The following is a 20,144-nucleotide window of genomic DNA, read 5'->3' on the forward strand; positions in this document are numbered from 1 at the left end:
ACGTCCGACGTTGCGCATGCACACACATCGTGTCTCTGGAACCGAGCGAGCATGTGTACACCGAAACACGCGGAATAGACAAATCGTTAACATCACCTGATGAATAGGGTCGTCACATTTCAAATAGTGTCTCATTCTCAAACTTGACAGGACGATTTGTACAACTCCTCATCTAGATACCGCCTTGCTTCATTACTCCTGATTGCCGCCCGAAATATTAAGTAGTCACATAGTATCCCGTCCCCTCCGGCAAAGGAAAGTCAACAAATTAGAAATTAGATACACAGGTACAAGGCAAAGAGAGACTCTGAGGCTGCATCATCCAACAACAGCTAGAGGGCGAGCAACTGCAGTCCGTCTGCTCGACTTCCCAATGGTTGGAAGCTCGTTGAGCGTTGCAGAAGGGATTATCTCGACGTCTTCCAACTCGATTTCCAGACTAGGGACCCTTTCGAGTGAGATCGTCGTTCCGTCCAGCTGAAGGATGAATGTCAGTCAAAATTCTCCTAGTAACGTAAACAAGAATGAACTCACCTTCCTGATGACTACCTCCAGGTTATCATCGATCAACTCCAGACTTAGTTTCGTCGAAGATCCTCCTATGCTAGCCGACTTCATAGCCCTCCTCAAAGGAATCTGGTCGTAACTTTTACCTTGCTTCGGCATGTCTAATAAGGTGAAGGAACCGGCTAGGCCACCATTCATGAACAACTGCACCTGGCACGGCAATTCCAGCTCACTCCTCTCAACTTGAACCTTGGCGAAGTACTCCGTCCTCGGTGCAGCTTTGCGTCTCTTCACTCCTCGGAACGAGTTAGGTACCTGCGGACCATAGAGACTATTCACGGTCCTGCTGACCGCCATTTTCGTCTCTCCAGGCGCCTCCTCCCAGAACCGTATGGGCGCGTACGTGTACCCCCAATCACGAATTTGCGTCACCGACTCGCTGGTGAGAGGCTCTCCTCCTCTACCAATGAATGGCATCATTGGCGATTCTGGTGTGGTGATGGTCCCTCGAGGCGTCGCAAACAGTTGATTCGAGGGGTACGAAAAGTGCATGGTCGCGTTCTCGAAATGAAGAGCCTGCCAGTAGGCTATGAGGCGGTCTACATTGGTGTGATGAAGCCAGCTGAAGATCAGAGTCAGATTTAGGTGACCTCGGTGTGATAATGAGAGGTTCAACTTACAATAGGGGATCAAAGGCCGAGGTCGACAAGTAAACGAGGTCTTGGCCACAGGCTGCTCCAACGTGCACCTCGCCATGAGGGCCTTCAAAGTTGGCGCCCTGAGATTGCGCCGAGACCATTTCGTCAAAGCTGGTCGCTGTTAGGAATACGTTGTACTGTAATCAATCAGCAAGTGTCCGCTGTACAACTTGAAAAAAAAAAAAAAAAAAAAAAAAAAAAAAAAAAAANTAAAATAAAAAAAAAAAAAAAAAAAAAAAAAAAAAAAAAAAAAAGGCCCCGGGCGATCGCTTTCGATCTGTGGGCGGAAGAGTGTCTCAAACTTACCACCTTCTCCTTGAGATTGAACCCCGAGAGAATGTCATTCGCCGACTCTGGGAAGCTTTGCCCATCGTCTACACATCGTTTTGTGTAGTTGTTCCCGTCGAACTTGCCAAAGTCGCCCTGAAGTGCAGATTCTGGGTATGTGTACCTGAAGAAAGGGTTCCGGACTGTGGTCTGACGAAGGGTACCGTTGTCCGATCTGTTGATGACGACTGTTGGCAGTGCGGTCACTGGAGGCACGTTGGAATTGGCACCCCAGTCCCAATATGCTAAACGTAGATCCTCGGCAGCTTCGACATACTGCCTTCTTGATGTGGCTGGATAGGCGGCGGCGAGTCGTTTGGCATGCTGTACAAGGACTTGCTGTGTCGGGAGTGTCAGTTCTTCCTGGAGACAAGCCTGAACCTGTGGAACGGTGCACAAACCTCATACAGTGAAAGATACGCACGATGCCAGGTGCCGAATAGCATTTGCTGTTTGCGAATGTCAACCAGGTTAATATCAACTCTCAGGTACGTTAAGGTTGCTTACATTGTGCGGACAATACCCTGCGTCGGCTCCTGTCTGCGGCCCGCCTCCAGACCAAGCCATGTACGGCTGCCCGTGAATACCTAAGACTCTCCATTAGCTAGAAAGTCAAATAAAACACGCAGTTCTTACCGGCAATCTGGAAGAAAGATACTGGGTCCGTTTCATTCGCATCCTGCATCGCCGTGAGCGCCCCCACATACAAATCCCTGGAGAAATGTCAGCAACTTAGTCTCTCTCGTCTGAGACAGTCATGTAACCATTGGGGTCCTCCTTCGTCATAGAGGCTATTGATGTCTCTTCTAGCGGGGACCTCGCCTGTCTGGGCGTTGATACCGGACCTGACCCCTGTGACGGGGAGGTTCTGCCCAAAAGCCGTCCATGGGACGGCCACTAGCAATACGAGTATGACTTCGAATGGTAGAGCAATCATTGCGTTGAGGAAGCTGATTATGATTAACGTCTTCAGATCGCCAAGAAAGATCAAGCTCTCGAGACCCAGGGGAAAGTGAAGGTGTTTATATTCCCGTTGGTCAAGTCAAGCACTTCCAGGCTGGTGCTTCAACAATCGGTGCCGTCGGATCCGTTTCATTCCCGCGCTGTCACCAACCTTGTGGCATACCCAGCATGTGGAAAGGTCTTTTATTGGAGCCTTCGCGTACCGTCGCTCGGCATGGGCGACGATGTCCAGGAGCCCTGATTCCTGGGTCGCGAGCATGACGATCATCCAGCTCCACAGATAGTTAACCAGGAACAATCGCAGAACGCTCCGACAAACGGTGACGGAAATAGCAACCAAGCCACTTTGTGTGACCGCTCTATATTGCTTGCAGGTTCTTGCTGATTAGATGCTAAGGGATGATCAAAGTGGCGTGAGGCCTCAACTCGATGTGGAAAGCAGAAGTCCGGAAGATCAAGGCACTATCGAAACTCAGGTACGCGGCGGGAGGGTGCATGCATATCACGAGCTGGGCCACCTCAAGAAAACGTCGTGGAAACATCAGAGCGGTCAGGCGCTCACGCTGTCTACCCTGTTCGCTCTTTCCCGCTGTGGCCTCCGACCGGCCGGTTTCTATCTCTCAAAATCCGTGGCTCGTGTTTTCCGTTGGCGCCCATTCGCGGCTTTTACGGCCAACATAAATCACAACATCCACCCTGTGTCACAAGTAGAAGCACCACGAGTCGTTTACGCTGGGTTGCCGTTCTTCCGGTCTGCAGCTTCCCGTCTGAAGCATGGGTTACAGGCAGAAGTTCAGGGTAACTAGGTCCTGGCACACTCACCGCTTTCGGCGAGGTTTGCGACGGGCTTTGATCATTTTCACAGTGATTGATCTGACGAGATTCATTGGTAGGCGCAAGACTGCCGTTGTCCTTCGTAGATGATGCAGTCTTCTGCGGGTAAAGCGCATAACGCTGACGTGGCAGCAGTAATATTCTCCTTATTACATGCGGCTGGGAAAGCTGATCGTGCGGGTTTCCCTACTCCTAGGTATGCCGGCGTCTAGCCGTATGCTCGTTACGTTACGTGAAGGCGCATCTAAAAGATGTTGAAGCTAATAGGTGCGAAGAAATCGAGTAGGAAACATCACAGAGATAGCTGACAGGTCCAACGATTTCGAACTTGCGGAGGTTCGGTGGTGCATGACTGTCCCGCCATAAAGGGCGAGCTCTAGGGCACAACGTATTTCACAGCATGAGTTGTATTACTGCCAGGCATCGTGGCGGACAAGATTCCTCAATAGTGCAGGGAATAATGTAAGTGATAATGGAGCTGTGAATCAAATAGAACCCCTAAATACATGATTGACAGAGAACTTTTGAGTTCGTTGTCAGAGACAACTGGGATAACGCGGTACCTGAATGATTCCAACGGTACTTCGTTCGACGTGGTTCAATGAGACTCAAGAATTGCTTCTCCGAAGCCTGCAAACTCCTTCGACCCACAATGACCACCTTGGAACTATGACCACACGAGAGGCATAAGAAAGCTCGACTCAGAGAGACTTTTCCAGCAAGATGAGGTCTTGGAAGCCCTCCTTCCATCTCTTCATCTGGTCTGGCGTAGGCTTCGGCAGAGGGCTGCGCGCAACCCCTCCATACCCCAGCCAGGCTTGAAGGCCAGCTTTGACTCCGACTACGCCTCCTTGAATAGCTGTCCAGTCTCCCTGAGATAAAACCTCTTGGATCTCTTGTGCTTCTTGATACTGTCCTTCTTGGAAGAGCTTGATTGTCCTTATGCATGCTTTGGGGGCAATATTGGCCAGCCCTGCAAGGATGCCATGTCCTCCAGCGACTAGAGATTGGATAGAAAAGTCGGCCGAGCCAGCCAGCACGAGGAACTCAGGCACATCCGCATTCGGATTCTTTGCCAACTTCCTCGTGGCATTTGCGATACGATTCAGCTTGCCCGTGTTGCCGCACGTCAGTTTCACGCCGGCAATGTTCGGGTGCTGAGACAGCTCAACGATAACGTCGCTTGAAAGATCAATCCCGCCGACTGCTCCCGGGAAGTTGTAGATCAGAAGGGGAATCGGAGAGAAATCCGCAACTTCGCGAAAGTATCCCAGGATGGTCTCGGAAGAAGGCGCAAATAGACCGGAGTAATACGACGGGGGCAGGACGAGAGCATAGTCTCCCCCAGCAGCCCAAGCTTCTGAGCAGTACTGGATAGTCTCACGGCTGCTCTGGCTTCCGCATCCAACGATTATAGGCATCTTGGAGAATCCAGCTTCGGTGAGGGCTTGCCGAGTTGTGGCGGTAACCACCTGGCGTTCGGTATGGGTGAGATGAACCGCCTCCCCATTCGATCCCTGAGTCGCGAGACCGGTAACACCGGCTTGGGCAAGTCGCACTGCATGGCGGGCAATGGTGTCGGTGTCCACATTCTCAGTGCCAGAGTCAAAGAAGCACATGGTTGGCACGTAAACACCAGGGACGAGCGGACGACTCTCGTCGAGACCAGCACCCAGCGAGGCGCTGTCGAAGGAGCTGCTCAGCGGTGAATGAGATTCCGGATCCGCGGAGCTTCCGATCTTGAGATTTGACTGTGCGCTTGAGCGAAGTGAGTTTTCCCTGATCCCAGCTGCGAAACCTCCGGTCGATGAGGACGCATCATTGTGAGGGGCCATGGTCAACCTAGAAGATTTGTGGAAATGGGCGTACCCGGGGTGTGACGGCAGGCGAAAGGAGTAGCGTTGCACAGTACGCGCTAGAAACGCGGGACCAGATAATGAAATATGACAGAATATTAAAAGACTACTTAAAGCTGGATTTAAGACACGTTCCCTAGTGAGTCTAGAAGATGCAAAAGGAAAAAGGTTTGGAGGGTTGGTCGACGGCAGAGGGAGGCGTGTGAGAGAAGGAAGAAGGGGCCCTTTTATCATAACTAATTAACGCAAAATCACCAGACGCTCTTACTTCCAATTCTACTTCTCCCTTGCCATACTTGACACAGCCCCAGAGAGAGCTGGTGGCTTTCGAAACGATCTGGCAGTCATAATTTTCCTCCTGTATGGAGGCGATGTCGCTCAACTCGAATGACACGAAGCCAAGTCCCTTGTACCATGAAGTACCGATTTGTGTTGGAATCACGCAAGGAAGAGAAAGACGCGCAATTCCAGCAGTGAAGCATCAAGAGTCATTCTTCATACGTCGAGCGTTGACTTGTCCTGAACGGTTGTGGTACGAAGGAGTGCAGCGACCAGGATCGCAGAAAGATGTGAGCGGCTAGACCAGGATGCCGCGACACAGTGCGAGACATGCGGCGGAGAACGGCCGCTAAGATGGACCCCAGGCTTTCTAATGCTTGAGATGGGATGTGGGAGGTTCAAGATCCAGCGCTGGCAAGACTTGATCAGACCAGTATGGGTTGGGGAAGAGAAGACGATTATTCTGGGGTACATCCCCGACCTTTTCGTGTGGGGGCTAGCTCCCGCCGGGCACATTTTACCCAATGTCTTCGGTGCTGCTTTCACACATGCGTAAGGTGAGCTGTTGTGGGCGGCAGTGAGATCCATAAGCCTGTAGTACACGTGTGTAGCAGGCAGCGCTTGTACCGGCTACAATTTTCCACATTGGAATTTCTCGGGTACTGGGCACGTTGCCGTTCGATGCGGCGGCCTCTTTGGAATCATTCGGTGTCCGGTAAACGACTCAGGCGAAGGCCGAGATGTCGAGATATCGAGGTGCTTCGAGCCTTGTCACATCTCCCATGAAGCGGTCGGGCTCGGTACAGAACCAGATGATGGGCGTTATGACGACTGTCGAAAGTGATGTGGTGCCAATGAAGATGCCCGGCGCTTATGCTTAGTTTTGTGAGCCGAACCCACCATCCATCAACTTCTCGCGCCAAACAAAACGTCTTCTTTTCGACGTACATTGATAGAAGAAACTTGAGTGCTTTCATTCTGACATCTAGTCAAGGCCGTTGTTCGACATGATGCGCCTCTCGCCCTCATCGGTCTTCATGAGTTGATAACCTATCCCGGGTTGGCAGCAACTCATCAGTGCCGGTGAAGAGAATACTGTATGTCGAGTGCGTTGGCGAGAAGCATCGCGAAATGAGGCTGTCGTGGGGCTGTTTGCGTGCAGATTTCGGGCTCCTTCGTGGCCCGTGATGAAATTCGGGCCAAAGATGTTTCTCACCGGTGAAGTATTGGCCGAGCTAGGTACTTTGCGACAGATTGGGATGAGATGCATGGATTAATGCGGAGTAGCCATCATCGAGACCGGTAGTTACATGTGATGAAGTTGGTTCCATTGCGTCGGTCTGCGGGAGCATTGGTGACCTGTTCGAAAGTGAGTGAGTGTGATGGATGTGCGGGTAAAGACGGTACTGACAGCAGCGGCTGGTGATCAGCTTGGCGAATACAGACGTCACATATCTTTTTGAACGAATCAGCCTGGGCCGATGATGGTTGGTGTCGGACTGTTTCCGACGTCCTCAGAGTTAAGCCGACATCATTGAAGCGTTGCCGGTCGGGAGCCCTTTACTGTGCGACTGCCGATCCAGTCATTGATTCATGAGCTCTCGTCGCTCGGCTGAGCCTTATCGGTAGCTCAGGGTCGTGGGTCCTCCGCATCGATTGAGAGACAGTCAAGTGGCTCTGAAGGTTTCCTGGGACTACCTGCATGATGCAGCGGCGAGTAAGACTTTCTTTGGCAGTCAGCGTGATATTTGCGTGACGGAGTGTAAGATGGCGAGTGAGGGGCCAAAAACAACATCGGTCGTCACCTTCATGTCACACACAATTGAAGGAGTGAGGTTGAATCCTGAGACAGGAGGTGGAAGGAAGCAGGGAAGTTAGCAGGACGAAGACTAGGCGCAGGCACGGTGCTGATGCTGCATGGTCCCGGCTTCTCAGCGAAGACGACACCATAAGGTTCCTCGGGATGCAGTGAAGAACTTCTTCTTCAGTTGAAATGGTCGATGTTCTACTACTGCTTATGCGCGTATGTAATTAACTGTCCAAGAAGCACTCGAGGCAACGGCCTTTCTGTTCATCTCATGAGCATCACGGTATCCGTATTCGTATGTGGACAGGATGAGTCCTTCCTTCCAGCCCCTTCCAGCCATCTCCACACTTTTGCTTTTCTGCCTCATTGAGAAACAGAACAGGGCGTCATTCGCTAATTTCGGGTGGAGGTTTGGCAGACCCTAGTCTAAGTAACAGGGTTCAGTAAACAGACATGCTGTGAAGCTAGTCAACAACTTGGCATCTTTTCGGATGGTCGGCCTCGAGCAAGATTCCAAAGAAATATGAGAATCTGCAAGTATCTTATATGGGATGGATCAGGAAATTCAGGTCACCCATGCCTCAAAACACAAGCCGAAAGCTGCTTTTGTGCAGCGGAGACTTCACCCGAGGGAATGGGTACCACATCTCAATCATTCACGCCTCTAAATCCTCTCTCTACTATGTACTATGTGAGACTATTGAGGATATCGTTGAAGTCAACGTGGATTGATGGCTGCCAGTCAAACTAACCCTCACGTTGATGGCAGTATTGAAGTAAGAAACGCATGCTTCGCTATAAGTCCAGCAGCTTTGAAGAGAGGCATGGTTTCATTCACATCTGCTGTTGAATTCAATCAAGGCCTATGCAAGCCCGACACTGCATACTGCAGCTCAGAAAGAGGAACGTCGCTTTGAGAATTGTCTGGACCAAATCTGCGAACGCCCCTCTCGCCTCTTGAATAATTTTCCAAATTTCAGGGTTTGGAGGGAACTCATAATCCGTTGCACCCCGACAACGCTACGTAATATGCTATGCACATAGCTGCACGCAATCTTCCAAATCAGGCTCGTCTTTTGAAATGCGTGCATGCGCTCGTGACCCCGAAATCGAATGTAGGAATGCCCAAAGACTTGGCATCCTTGTACGTGCCGAATTGACAGTGTAAGTCAACCAAGTCTCTCACAGTGTTTGTCTAGCTCAAGTGCGATCGGTCCAGACCCCCGAGCTGTTCTCGTTAGTATTGGAGGGTGTAGTTGGAGCAGTCTGCTGACCCCGATTCTCCATAATATTGCAGAAATTCACCTGGATTATGTGGACGTTCTCCTTCAGCCGCTCTTGCACGTCCATCAGCTGCGCCGCGGGACCATTCCCTTTCCTCTGCCGGCTGCATGAATCTCACCTCGGGTTACAACACCATTACCCAAGGCGGGCGTCCGGATGCCTCCGCACGCTGTGCTCTCCAGTTGTAAGGCACATCTGTGTCCTTAGATCCGGTTCTGTTATCGATCATTATGTTCGAATGAGAGGCCTCCCTTTCGATATTGACGTAGAAACTGCCAGATTTTGCGGCGAGGCAATGGCCTCAGTCTGCAGTTGTTCTTTTCATTCGGTATGGCTGTTGTCCAAAGACGAAACCAATGGTGCAGCTGCTACGTGTCTAAGATTGCCTCAATGATGAGATCTTACTTACAAGATGCTGTCATCTCTCCGGTACTACTACTTCACGCCCTCAACGATCAGCAACGAGCCTCTCATGCCACGTCTCCACCCTTCAGGAAAATCCGGGGGCGGGACGTCATGCGTCGGTGATCCAGGAGCCTGGTCCAATACCGAGCCAGACTACCTTCAGGTCAAGAGTCTTGGCTCCAGTTTGCGAGTCAATTTCCTTTCGGAGAAAACAAGAAACAGTGCTAGATTTGCTTCGGACTCCGAGCGCCACTCGTTCTCAGAAGGCGACAGGTCCGCGTCTACGGCCATTCTCGTGGAAGCCTTTTCCGCGCCCAGCATGAAGCGCATCAAAATCCTTCTTGGCTAAGCCGTCTCGTGCCGAGATGACCTGAGCCGATCATGCCACTCTACACGTGTCTCTCGTTCATTGCGAGTTCTCGTACGCGAAGGAGAGGGTGAAGAGTGAAGGTATAGAGGCAACCCACATATAGATCGTTACCTCTGGTGACCCCGTAATGCCGTAGTTCTCTCACCCCGCGTAGGCAATTCTCTCGAATCATTGTTTTCTCATGCCTAGTCCGCTAGAGGGAGCAAGGCTACCTAACCTGCGGGGTCGTTCCACGCTCAGGGGTCATTTAGACGAAGAAGCTAGAATGCGTTGCCTCTGACCCGTCTAGGAACCAGCCTTAAAATAATCGTGAGCGGGAGAGGCATTCAACAAGAGATATTTAGGCGTTCATGATTTGGAATAGTCCATTTCTCCAACATCTGTTTCTCAACTGCAATTGGAAGCCTTCTCCTTGGTATTCGTTGACCTCGGTCTGGTATGTTGCTTCGAACCGCCTTCAGTGCCGCAGTTCTTGGTGGCTAAGTGGTCTACTTGAACTCCTCCAAGAAAAGTCCTGGATTACTAGGCTGGCATGGAAGCTTCAGGAGACCATTTCAATAGCTTTCAACCCCACGACCGACCTCTGTTTGCATCGTTAAGCCACCACGCCCTGCGTCCCTCCACCGGGATCTACTCAGCCAGGGAGAAGTAACCCGGACGAGGTCTTGCCCACTTGTAGTAAGCTTGAACCGACTTCTCGGGACATTCGGGGACACGTGCTACACATGTTGCTTGTCCACCCATGCACACATCGAAGTTAGGCTATGTTTCTAATTCCAACGACATCTCCGAGGGAAACCGCCACATCTTGTTTTGAGAACTGAGCAAATCTCCCCCACTTGTGTCTCTTCTAGCAGACTTTCTCTCTCCCCAGAAACTCAAGTATGTCCCGTAGCATTTGTGGGGAATGACCATGTCCAAGTCCCTCATATATCTTGAAAATAACATCGCACCCGGCCATCCGTAACACCCGCGAGGCTTCTTCAGCGTACTGAAGCAGCACGTTATCATCCTCGGTACCGTGACCAAGAAACACAGTACTTTCATGTACGCGAGGTTCTGAGTTTGATGACAGCGGCGGAAATCCTACCTCTTCCCGGAGAAGATTCAAGGCCCGTATCAACAGAGTGCCTGGCGAACCACCTTCGTCGTGTGAAAAGGGGTTCAAGGTGTCATCGCCAGTGGTTTCAAAAATTTCATCCTCGATGTCAACATTTCCTTCCTGCTTATCATCGTGATGTTCGAAGCCTTTATTGCCAGATTCGTCTTGACGCAAAGTGTCGCCAAGCACGCCACCCATGGGCAGCATCCCACACATTCCCACGATGCCAGCGAGAGGGTCATCTTCCCAGAGCAACATGCAGACAAGGGCGGTTGCGCATCCTTGACTAAAGCCGCCAAAAAATACTCTATCTGCGCCGCCGACAAGCAAGGCTTCTTCCCTCAAAAGCCCATGCAAATACTCAATGGTCTCTTTCGCATGACCCAGAACAGTCTCCTCCCAATCACCGCTCCCATCAAACCATTGGTTGATGATGGATCGTCTGTAGATCGTCGCCCGTGACCGTGGCGCCGTGGGGAATACGAATCTAGTGTTTGGCAGGGACTCTCTCAGCGATTTGGAAACCCTGTCCGTCTCCAGTCCAGCAACAGAGGTGTCAAGAAGGTCGGGCGCAAAGATACGAGCGCTGGAGCCCCGGCCATGGAGGAAGATGATGGTCTGGTTGTGAGGCTGCCTCAGAGGCGGGAAGATGGTGGGCGGTGGAAATGTGTGAAGTGCCTGACGCTTATCGCTGCTTGCGTTTGCGAGCTGCGGCGAACTTGATGCTTCGAACATCTTCGACCGGGAATGTGAGGTACATGTCCAAATCCGACCGGAGGTGGTGATGCGGGGTTGAAAGTTGAGGTTTTCTGATCCAGCTTGATGGGTCTCCACAAAGAGCCTCCGACATCTTAAACCCTCGAGGGAAAATATGTCTTGATAAATTTCTTGCAAAAACTTGACACCAAAACGATTTTGTGATAACATGAACTCAATTAGCCCAGAACCATGCTCCCAGACATAGCTACTTCACCGGACCACATAGTGTGCGTGCTTCAAAATCGAAAGTTCGGTCCAGTACGGTTCCAGGATGGTCTCTATCATCCCCTTGTGAACGAAGACAGGCCCAGATGTCCCTTAATCTTTCCTTGGGGGTATGTAACTACGCTTCTCTTTTTTGTGTCGGAATTCGCTCACGCTGAGAACCATTTGTGCATCACCCCTTGACCATGGGAACGGCGGCCATTGGCGACAGCCCTTGAACGAAAGATACCTAAGGTTAATGAGTAAGGCAAGGAAGCACTTACGAGGACAATATATGAATAGATCGATGAGAAGGGATAGTTTATAGACTTTAGTTTATCAAGACATCGGGAAAAGATCATTCTCAACATATTGGTGAAATCCGCGGAAGTTAGTTTCTAAAGATGTTGTGGCGCTAACATCACGCCTAAAGTAAGTACACCTAAGATATGAGTATACGTCTTCATTCAGAGTAATGAAAACTTTTAATCGATGAAACACAACGAACTCATATAAGCCGACACTCAGGGAACGGCTAAGAAATGCTGGGGTTGTAACACGGGCATTCTTCGGTAGCCCTGTTACCATCCAGACTCTCTGGCAACTAAAATGAGGTTGAATTGTCGGTATGAGGTTGATGTTAGATTTTGAACGGTGATAAATGAGCGCTCCTTGATGTTCTCTCAGCAAGTGATTGTTGTCCTTCAAGTTCCAGTTCATTGCAAAGAGGCAGGTCGTCTTGCGTACCACAACACCAGCGCCATCGCAGCCGAGTAAGCCGCCTGCGATTCGGCATCTGCAAGCCTTAGAGTGATCTTGTGCAACAACAATGGTTGGGAACACTAGCATGCATGTATGCACTCCTCCCTTCCTTCATCCATATGGACAGAAAGGCTGGGGAGCGTACAACGTCACACCAAGGCAGCAGCAATAAGCATCAAATGCAAACTCAGCCGCATATGTTGTCTAGGCAGGGTATACGATCCATCCACAGATTAGTAGCATGCGTCTCAGTTGCGCTTCTGTAGTGTTCATGCTCATGGGATCCAAATTAATGGGAAAGAGGAGTGCATCTGCATAAGGATCGCTGCATCGGAAACCAATCTGCCAATGCCACATTGCGCGATTGACTGGACGGAAGACTTCAAAGCCAGAAGGCTACAAAAGATCAAATTTCACGGAGCCGAACGCTTTTCCATTGCTCCCGGAGAGAATCCTGATTCGACGGAAGGATCGAAGCTTCACCATCGTCTGAGCTCAGCATCAGCTTCGAGGTCTAAGCATCGTCAACGGGGGGTTCGGATGACAGCGAATCATCGGCTACAGATGCCTCATGCCAAGAACAAACGGCGACGGCCATGTGTAAGGAAGCGAGCTAGAGACCTCACTAAATGATTACTCTCGCTCACGTTTGACCAATGCCCCTGACTCAATAGCGGTCGGTAGCAATTGTTCACTCCTGCTGGAGGCGGCACGGGAAATCCTCAGGATTCGAGGGCTTAGTGGTCTAATTTGACGAGAACGGCGCATGGCCGGAAGCGCTTCGGAAACGGCTGGGACGAAAGACTTCTGACAAATGGGATTATTGGGCCGTTGATTGTCTGAAGGATCATATGGCCATGTCAGCACCCACGCGCATGGATAGAATTGGAGATGTCGAGTGTGTTTGGGTTGATCGACTCGCCAAACAAAACTAAGCGATCGTATCACCAGCTGGCGACCCGCGCCAGTGGGAAGCGGTCGGAGACGCCGTGCGTGGTCCTCGGACCCGACCTGCGGATATGGAGCCGTTCTACCGCTCTTTACCAAGTTTCTATGTGCGTCTCTGGAGAAACAAGAGTCATAAGGCTGAGTGAGGTCACCGGATTGGAGAAACAGAGAGACCACGCAGCGGCGACTAATGACGAGAGGGGCAACATGAGAAGATGCCGCAGAGGTCAGGTGTCTGTCTGCATTCACAGCACTCTGCGAGGTCTCTTCGAGATTAGCGAAGGGTGACAGATGCTCCATCTGGCATGGTACGGTCTTCGGAGCCTGGCGATACGGGCGCCCTGCTGGGTTTAATTTTAGAGATGTCTTTGCCGCTAGTGGCGCTCTCTTTTAGTCTGTCTTCAGGGGACCGCCCTGACGGCGCTTATGGTGGTTGGCTTCCCACTTGATTCCATGACTAGACTCTGCCGATTTTCCCCCCATGGTGCGTTGTTGACATCGTTTGTGTGTTTATTTCTGGCGGCTTCTTTGTCGGCAGAAGGCTGAGGACAACTACCTCCTGAGTCGGGAACCCCCTGGGTCTAACAGCCTGCAGCATCGCGTGGCAAGTGCCGAGTGGTCTGGTTGGACAAACAATAACATGCGTGATGTGGCTTTCACCCCCAAGCTATCAGTCCCAAGCTACCTCTGCAAGCCTTTGGATACCCGCCGCCCATCAACATGCCGTGATACCTGCCCAGCAACTCGGTGTCGGTACAGGGTCAGCGGCCGAGAGCGCTGCAAGCCTGCAAGCCCTGCGCCTCCTCCACAAAACCGTGTGGAGAGACCGTACCCAAGATTTCAATATCTCCAAGGCAAGATGTAGCGCATCAGGTGACCCGAAATGTCGGCAAAAACGAGAGACATTGTCTCCACGGGCTGGCAGAGGGGAAGGCGGGTTCGGCATGACAAACCGACCCCATCGATCTCCATTCATACAAGTCATGAGCAAGAAGGAGAAAGCGAAGGTAGCGGTGGGCTGAGTGACGTTTCGAAGCTGGGATCGGCCTGTCCCGTCGTGTTTTGAGCAAAGAAGCGCCCGTGCAAGCGAGAACTCTGTCAAAGTCCACACCGCAGGGCTGGTTGATGGACTCGGGGTTGGTGGATGATGAGCGAAGCAGAGACCACATCCTACCTGACTGTGCTGTTCTGCCCAGGCTCCAGCATCATGCACAGCCACCTTCTGACAGCCGCCGGCGGGATGGGTTGAGTGAGTAAACTGTACTGCGTAGTAAGGCAGAGGCAACCCAGCCAGTTGGATACGAGTATCCGGACTACTATGCAGTACAGTACCGTACCTACTTAGTACATAGCACACCCCCGGGGACTGGCGATCGGTCCGTCTAGCTTTCATGGTTGCAGCGAGCCTTGATCTCGTGAGGCGCGGGCATGCAGGCGGGCTGCGAAAGAAAAACAGTCCGGTGGGTTCGGGGTCATGGAACGTTGCGGGCTGCGGCGCGGCGCGGCATGGCGCCCTGCTGCCCTTTTGGCTGTCGCCAGGCTCACCTTACTCACCTCGGCACCGAAAGTCAGAAAACGGTCGTCGCCACCGGCAGAAAGTAGAAGTCTCTCACCTTCGTGTCTGGAAATAGCGCGTGATGCCAGATGGGTGAAAGTCCCGTGTCCGGCCTTGGCCTTTGGCCTTCCCAGCGGAGAATTATGAAGATCTCTGGGGCCTTCGGGCGCCGGCACGACTTTCAACGAGGCTAAGAAAAATTGAATCTGCGGCAGAGAGATTTGCTGCCGCGGAGCTCGTGGGGAGAGATACTGAAATTGACGGTGGGCAAAGGGGGCCGGACTAGCTGACAACACCGTGGATTGGATATTGGATAGCCCGGCCCTGGGTCCGCCTGTTTCGAACCGGCGGGCTGCAGTCGGTTCGCAGCTTCACGAAGAAAAGAAACTTAGGGCAGCCCGGGACGAAGGCACTCCTGTTTCACGGAGGACACAGCAAGTCGCAGCTGGAGCCTTGGCAATGAGCCAGGGACGCTGAGATGGGCTGGTTCTGACTCCTCGGGGGGCGCCAGCCCAGGCTGACGGGGAGGAGATGATGGATCACGGAACATTAACAAACGGGGCGATTGCACAGCTGTGATGAAAGGGAAACTCGGCTGCGAATACAACATATCGGGATCGAGGCGCCGTGGTTGGCTGGCGGCGGCCGCGGGTCTCGGTGCATGTTGCTCGGCTGAGCATCTAATCTGAAGATCAATCAACCGGTGACTGGGCCGGGTGGGAGATGGCGAGACGCGAAGTGGCAGAGTCGCAGAGAAATAAGTTCCAAGCTTCCAAGATTCGGCCAACTTCATCGTTGACAATGGGAGGTGAGTGAGGTAGGTGGGCTATAGTAAGAAAACTGCCTAGAACTCCCGCCTCCTGCATCGCTGGGCGCAGCTTGCTTACTATGATTGCTATCCTCCCTCCGTCTCTCCCTAATTATGCACGCGCGCGCTCGCACTAAGGCACATGGCAAGTCTAAATGCAGGGTCTCGACGTGGCATCCATCCAATAAATCCAAAGTCCCCTTCTGTACGTACCGGCAATCTGACAAGGGCGATGCGCGCTGCCATGCGCGGCAAGACGTGCTCGTAAATCTGGACGATGATGACTTGTAAGCAGCACTGAGACGATAGATCAATGTAATGTGTTGCCAGGTTAAGGTGAGTTAAGCAGGCCCCGGGGGATCTTCCAATGACGCTGCGAGAGAGTTTGACCTCGCAGCGGGAGGCACACGGCAACCGCGACTTCGGGCTATGGGGAACGCCAAAGATAGGATTAACAGGGTTCTTACGGGGGTCAGTTAGGGTTGCTGAGTCGGTCTCGTCGCGTGAAAGAGAGAGAGAGAGAGAGAGAGAGAGATGGAGAGAGACAAGGCAACACAGACTCGGACGGTCACGGATGCGTCGCAGGGATCCTCCCATTGCTTCAGAGACGATCTATTAGACGAGCAAGACATCACCAAAGATGCGACGGCAGGCTGTTGTGACTTGTGCCCTATCACGATGCGGTGCACTAGTATTGTCCCATGTTCTGTGTCCTGTGGTCTGTGCCTGTGTCTTGGTTTGCAGACTGCGGCGCCCCTTATTTTCCCAGGCGAAGAAAGCGTAATGATGTTGTTTTGGTGCTCGACAGGACGCTCTGATCAACCATGGGAGTAGGGCAGGACATGCGTTTGGCGGTAGCCATCATCGACGCACCGAGTGAGCCATGGGGAATGCGGGAGACGGAGGAGATCGGGGATGTTTGACAGTGGGCGAGGACAACCGACAGGCTGGCTGACACATTTGACGTTACCTTGCAGTTGGCACAAGAATGTTCTGCCTCGTGGCAGTGATGGGTTGGAATGCGCTGGAAACGGGCCGGATGCAGAGGCCGGCAGCGTCAAGATACCTACCTACCTAGCTAGACAGATGGGCGATGACGAGGCGATCTTGACGTGCCCTGTGGTGGAATTCCGCTGGCGGCATCCGTACTTGTCTGGTATTAGTGGTGTGTGGCTTCTCCGTGTTGGTGTCAATCTCTTGCGCTGATCATCCAACGTCGCGAGAGACGGCGGTTTCGCGGACTGAGCTTTCCAGGAAATTATGCTTGATTCCCGTGGGCCGTTATCCGCAATGATGCACGGCGGATGGATAACAGGTGCTCGGTAGCCTGTAGGTGCCGTCGGATAGAGGCCGATGGAGAACCGATGTGCTGGAGGCTGCCTTCTCTCCCGTTGTCCTGATCGATGTTCAGTACAATGTACCACCTCACCCAGACATGCAGCCCCGGCCGATCCCTCAGGAACGGATGGCAGGCTGCTCCAAGCTCTCTCTTTGGCAGCAGCAGCAGCAGCAGCAACATCATCCATCCCCCTTCCAATCCCTCCTTCTATTCCTCTTCCTTCTCCGAGGCCTTGGGAGGAACTTTGGAGTCTCTCTCTCAGGAAAGGAACTCGGGGTCTCCTCACCCAGGCTCTGCCTTACGGAAAGGAGATCCCGGCCGAAAAGAAAGCAGCGCCACTCCACTCGGTGCCTTTCTTCTTCGGGCAAGGCGGTCGAATCCGGCGACTCTGATTGGCTTTGGTGGTCAGCGTGTAAATTAACCCAGATGGATCCTGGACTCAAGAAGCAGCAGCCCACCGGTTCCAGGGGCCTTCATTGTGGAGTGTGGACTTCCATGGCTTCTCTCTTCTGGTCATGCCGCCACTCACACGTCTTGGGTGGACAAGTACCTTACTCTACCTGCACAAAGTACCTTTTTGTCTCCTCCATTGCTGTCTGCGCACCAGAGAACAAAGTGAACGGCCCCGTCACCCCGGCCAACCTACCGCATAGGAACGCCCCAAGAGCCAAAAAGACCCAAAGACCCAAGGGCTAAGACCAAGCAGCCAGGGGTGCCAGCTGATGGTGCAGGACTGAAAGGCTTGGCCGATGACAGTCGCTCCCCCAGCCCAAGGGCACCATCAAGGGCACCAAGGGCCAGTGCAGGGTCCTGAATAAGGTACGAGGTCGTATTGATTCGCCCAGCTCCATCCCCCGTCCACACCACCACACACCCACCACAGTCACAGTCACCTCCCGTGCTCCCCTTCCCAGGCACCATGGAGACTTTTTGCAGCCATCCATGCCCAGCAGAGAGGGCCCTGGGTCGTGGTATTGGTTTCTGCTAGCTAGTTTGGGCCATCTGCTGCTTCCTGCCTGGTGCTGCCCTGTCCTCGCTGCTGTGCCTCACCTCACTTGCAGAGGATAATAAAACCACCTCCCCCCATCGTGTGTCTGTGTCTGTTCTCGTTCACCTCCTCACCTCTCCTACTTTGCTTCCCCACGAGCACCCTCATACCTCTTCTAGCTTACCTGCTTGTCTCTCGTTAATCAAGCCTTTGCCCTTATTTCCACACTGTCGCTCCTACCCAAGCTCCTTCCAACTTTTCAGCTCGAGCAACAGCCAGCCTCCTTTTAATACATCAACACCTCGCCCTCAACAACCAGAACATCACCTTCAAACTTTTCCTCCATCATCTCAGTCTTTATACATCAAGTCTCAATAACAGGCACAATGTTCTCCAAGATCCTTACCGTGGCTCTTGCCGCTACCGCGGTCACTGCCCAGACCTTCACCACCTGCGACCCTACCAAGAAGGGTATGTATGATCTTCACATTTCACCTTCCGTTTTTTTTATTATCAATATTCGCTTGCCGGGACCACCTTGCTGACTTGGTTCTTAGACTGCCCTGCTGACCCTGCCCTGGGCAAGTCCGTCAGCATTGACTTCACCAAGGGCAACAACGACGATGTCTTCCGCAAGCTCGACGGCACCTCTGTGAAGTTCGAGGATGGCGGTGCTCTCTTCGCCATCAACAAGGAGACCGACGCCCCCACCATGGCCTCCAAGAAGTACATGTTCTTCGGAAAGCTCGAGGTTGTCCTCAAGGCCGCCCCCGGCAAGGGTGTCGTCACCTCTGTTGTCCTCCAGTCCGACGACCTCGACGAGATTGACTGGGAGTGGATCGGCAGCGACACCGCCCAGGTCCAGACCAACTACTTCGGCAAGGGTGATACTACCACCTACGACCGCGGTGCTTACCACCCCGTCTCCGACCCCATCAACGCCTACCACACCTACACCATCGACTGGACCTCCGACTACGTCAGATGGTCCATCGACGGCACCCAGGTCCGCGAGCTCAAGTACGCCGACGCCAAGGGCGGATCTCGCTTCCCCCAGACCCCCATGGAGGTCAAGATCGGAACCTGGGTTGCTGGCCGCAAGGACGCCCCCAAGGGCACCGTCGAGTGGGCCGGTGGCTACACCGACTTCAACGAGGCTCCCTTCAACGCCTACTACAAGAGCATCACCATCACCGACAACATGGGTGGCAAGAAGGGTGCCAAGGAGTACGTCTACGGTGACAAGTCCGGCAGCTGGGAGTCCATCATTGTCAAGACCGAGTCCAGCTCCGACGACGATTCCTCTTCCTCCGCCGCCTCCAGCAAGACCTCCAAGGTTGAGACCAAGACTACCATGACCACCGTTGCTTCTGGCTCTGCCACTGCCTCTGGCTCTTCCGAGGCCACTGCCACCGGTTCCGCCACTGCCACCGGCTCTGGTTCTTCCTCCGGCTCTTCCAGCGCTTCCGCCACCGGTGCCTCCAGCACCACCGCTGCCCCCGCCACCGTCACCGGCGCCGGCTACATGAACAAGGCCAACCTTGCTCTCGGTGCCGCCGGTCTCTTCTTCACCTTCCTGCTGTAAGCAGTTCCCGACCGAGTAACCCGATCAACGACCGTACACGCACGCGTATGACTCAACAAAATAATCCCATTTGGAGAGCGGATTGTACAATTCTTCGACTTCCACCACGATCCTTATCCCGACTGAAGTACGCAGGCCGTCCCCAGCTTTTTGGGGCGCCTTGGGCGATCAGTCGAGGCCAACCTTGACTTAATCTGGTACTTTTAATGATCACGCTCTCCGCGGCTTTTCCTTGGATCCTTGGGAGGATAGGATGGGGATCAGATCCGCGACGGCCATGCGATTCTCAGGGTGTTTGTTTTTGTCCACTCGAGAGGAGGAAGAAGAAAGGAAGGCAGCAGCGGGAACATTTCGCATGGGAACATTGCAGCTTTCGGACGGAGGAGGTTTTAGATTTGGTGTGTTTTCAGCCGATGGTTTATGATACCTTAGAACAGTCGCCTCTCCAGGGAGGTCGAACTAGTTGCTTAACAAGAATTCTTTTGATAACATGAGTCGGCTTCTGCCCCCTCCCTGAACAGATCGTGAATGACTTTATTTTTACTCGGGCGATTGGGTTTTCGGGTGACTCGCATAAAAGAGGATCACCGAGATGATCAGCCGTAACGTCTTGGCGGATACGAGGAGGTGCAATTACCAACGTTTGAGGTTAAGGAGCAAGTATGGGCCCACCTTGCTGACTTGAGTCGGGCGTTGAACCCGCTCCAAAGACACGATGAGGGGACAACCGGAGGGGGAAGGGGAGGGAATATGGCTCCTTGGCT

At 52.8% G+C, this 20,144-nt stretch overlaps 4 protein-coding genes across 4 annotated transcripts; 1 reads left to right on the forward strand and 3 right to left on the reverse strand.

Moving 5' to 3' along the window:
- Positions 1–318: 318 nt before the first annotated feature.
- GCG54_00014840 (Tyrosinase) lies at positions 319–2,754 on the reverse strand (the record flags this gene model as incomplete). The annotated part of the gene is made up of 9 exons (XM_045414661.1): positions 319–477; positions 535–1,129; positions 1,188–1,342; positions 1,512–1,871; positions 1,934–1,981; positions 2,040–2,119; positions 2,169–2,245; positions 2,297–2,482; positions 2,699–2,754. 9 exons carry the CDS (start codon positions 2,752–2,754, stop codon positions 319–321), a joined length of 1,716 nt encoding a protein of 571 aa, XP_045260783.1.
- Positions 2,755–4,030: 1,276 nt separating this feature from the next.
- GCG54_00014841 (putative 4-hydroxy-2-oxoglutarate aldolase) lies at positions 4,031–5,164 on the reverse strand (the record flags this gene model as incomplete). The annotated part of the gene is made up of 1 exon (XM_045414662.1): positions 4,031–5,164. One exon carries the CDS (start codon positions 5,162–5,164, stop codon positions 4,031–4,033), a length of 1,134 nt encoding a protein of 377 aa, XP_045260784.1.
- A 5,016-nt stretch (positions 5,165–10,180) lies between these two features.
- GCG54_00014842 (uncharacterized protein) lies at positions 10,181–11,167 on the reverse strand (the record flags this gene model as incomplete). Its single annotated transcript, XM_045414663.1, has 1 exon — positions 10,181–11,167. One exon carries the CDS (start codon positions 11,165–11,167, stop codon positions 10,181–10,183), a length of 987 nt encoding a protein of 328 aa, XP_045260785.1.
- Positions 11,168–18,151: 6,984 nt separating this feature from the next.
- GCG54_00014843 (putative glycosidase crf1) lies at positions 18,152–19,380 on the forward strand (the record flags this gene model as incomplete). The annotated part of the gene is made up of 2 exons (XM_045414664.1): positions 18,152–18,266; positions 18,353–19,380. Coding segments are annotated over 2 exons (1,143 nt in total), but the record flags the coding sequence as incomplete, so codon positions are not given.
- Between the last annotated feature and the right edge of the window lie 764 nt (positions 19,381–20,144).

This window comes from Colletotrichum gloeosporioides, assembly GCF_011800055.1.
Source record: "Colletotrichum gloeosporioides strain Lc1 chromosome Unknown consensus_66, whole genome shotgun sequence".
NCBI classification, from domain to species: domain Eukaryota; kingdom Fungi; phylum Ascomycota; class Sordariomycetes; order Glomerellales; family Glomerellaceae; genus Colletotrichum; species Colletotrichum gloeosporioides.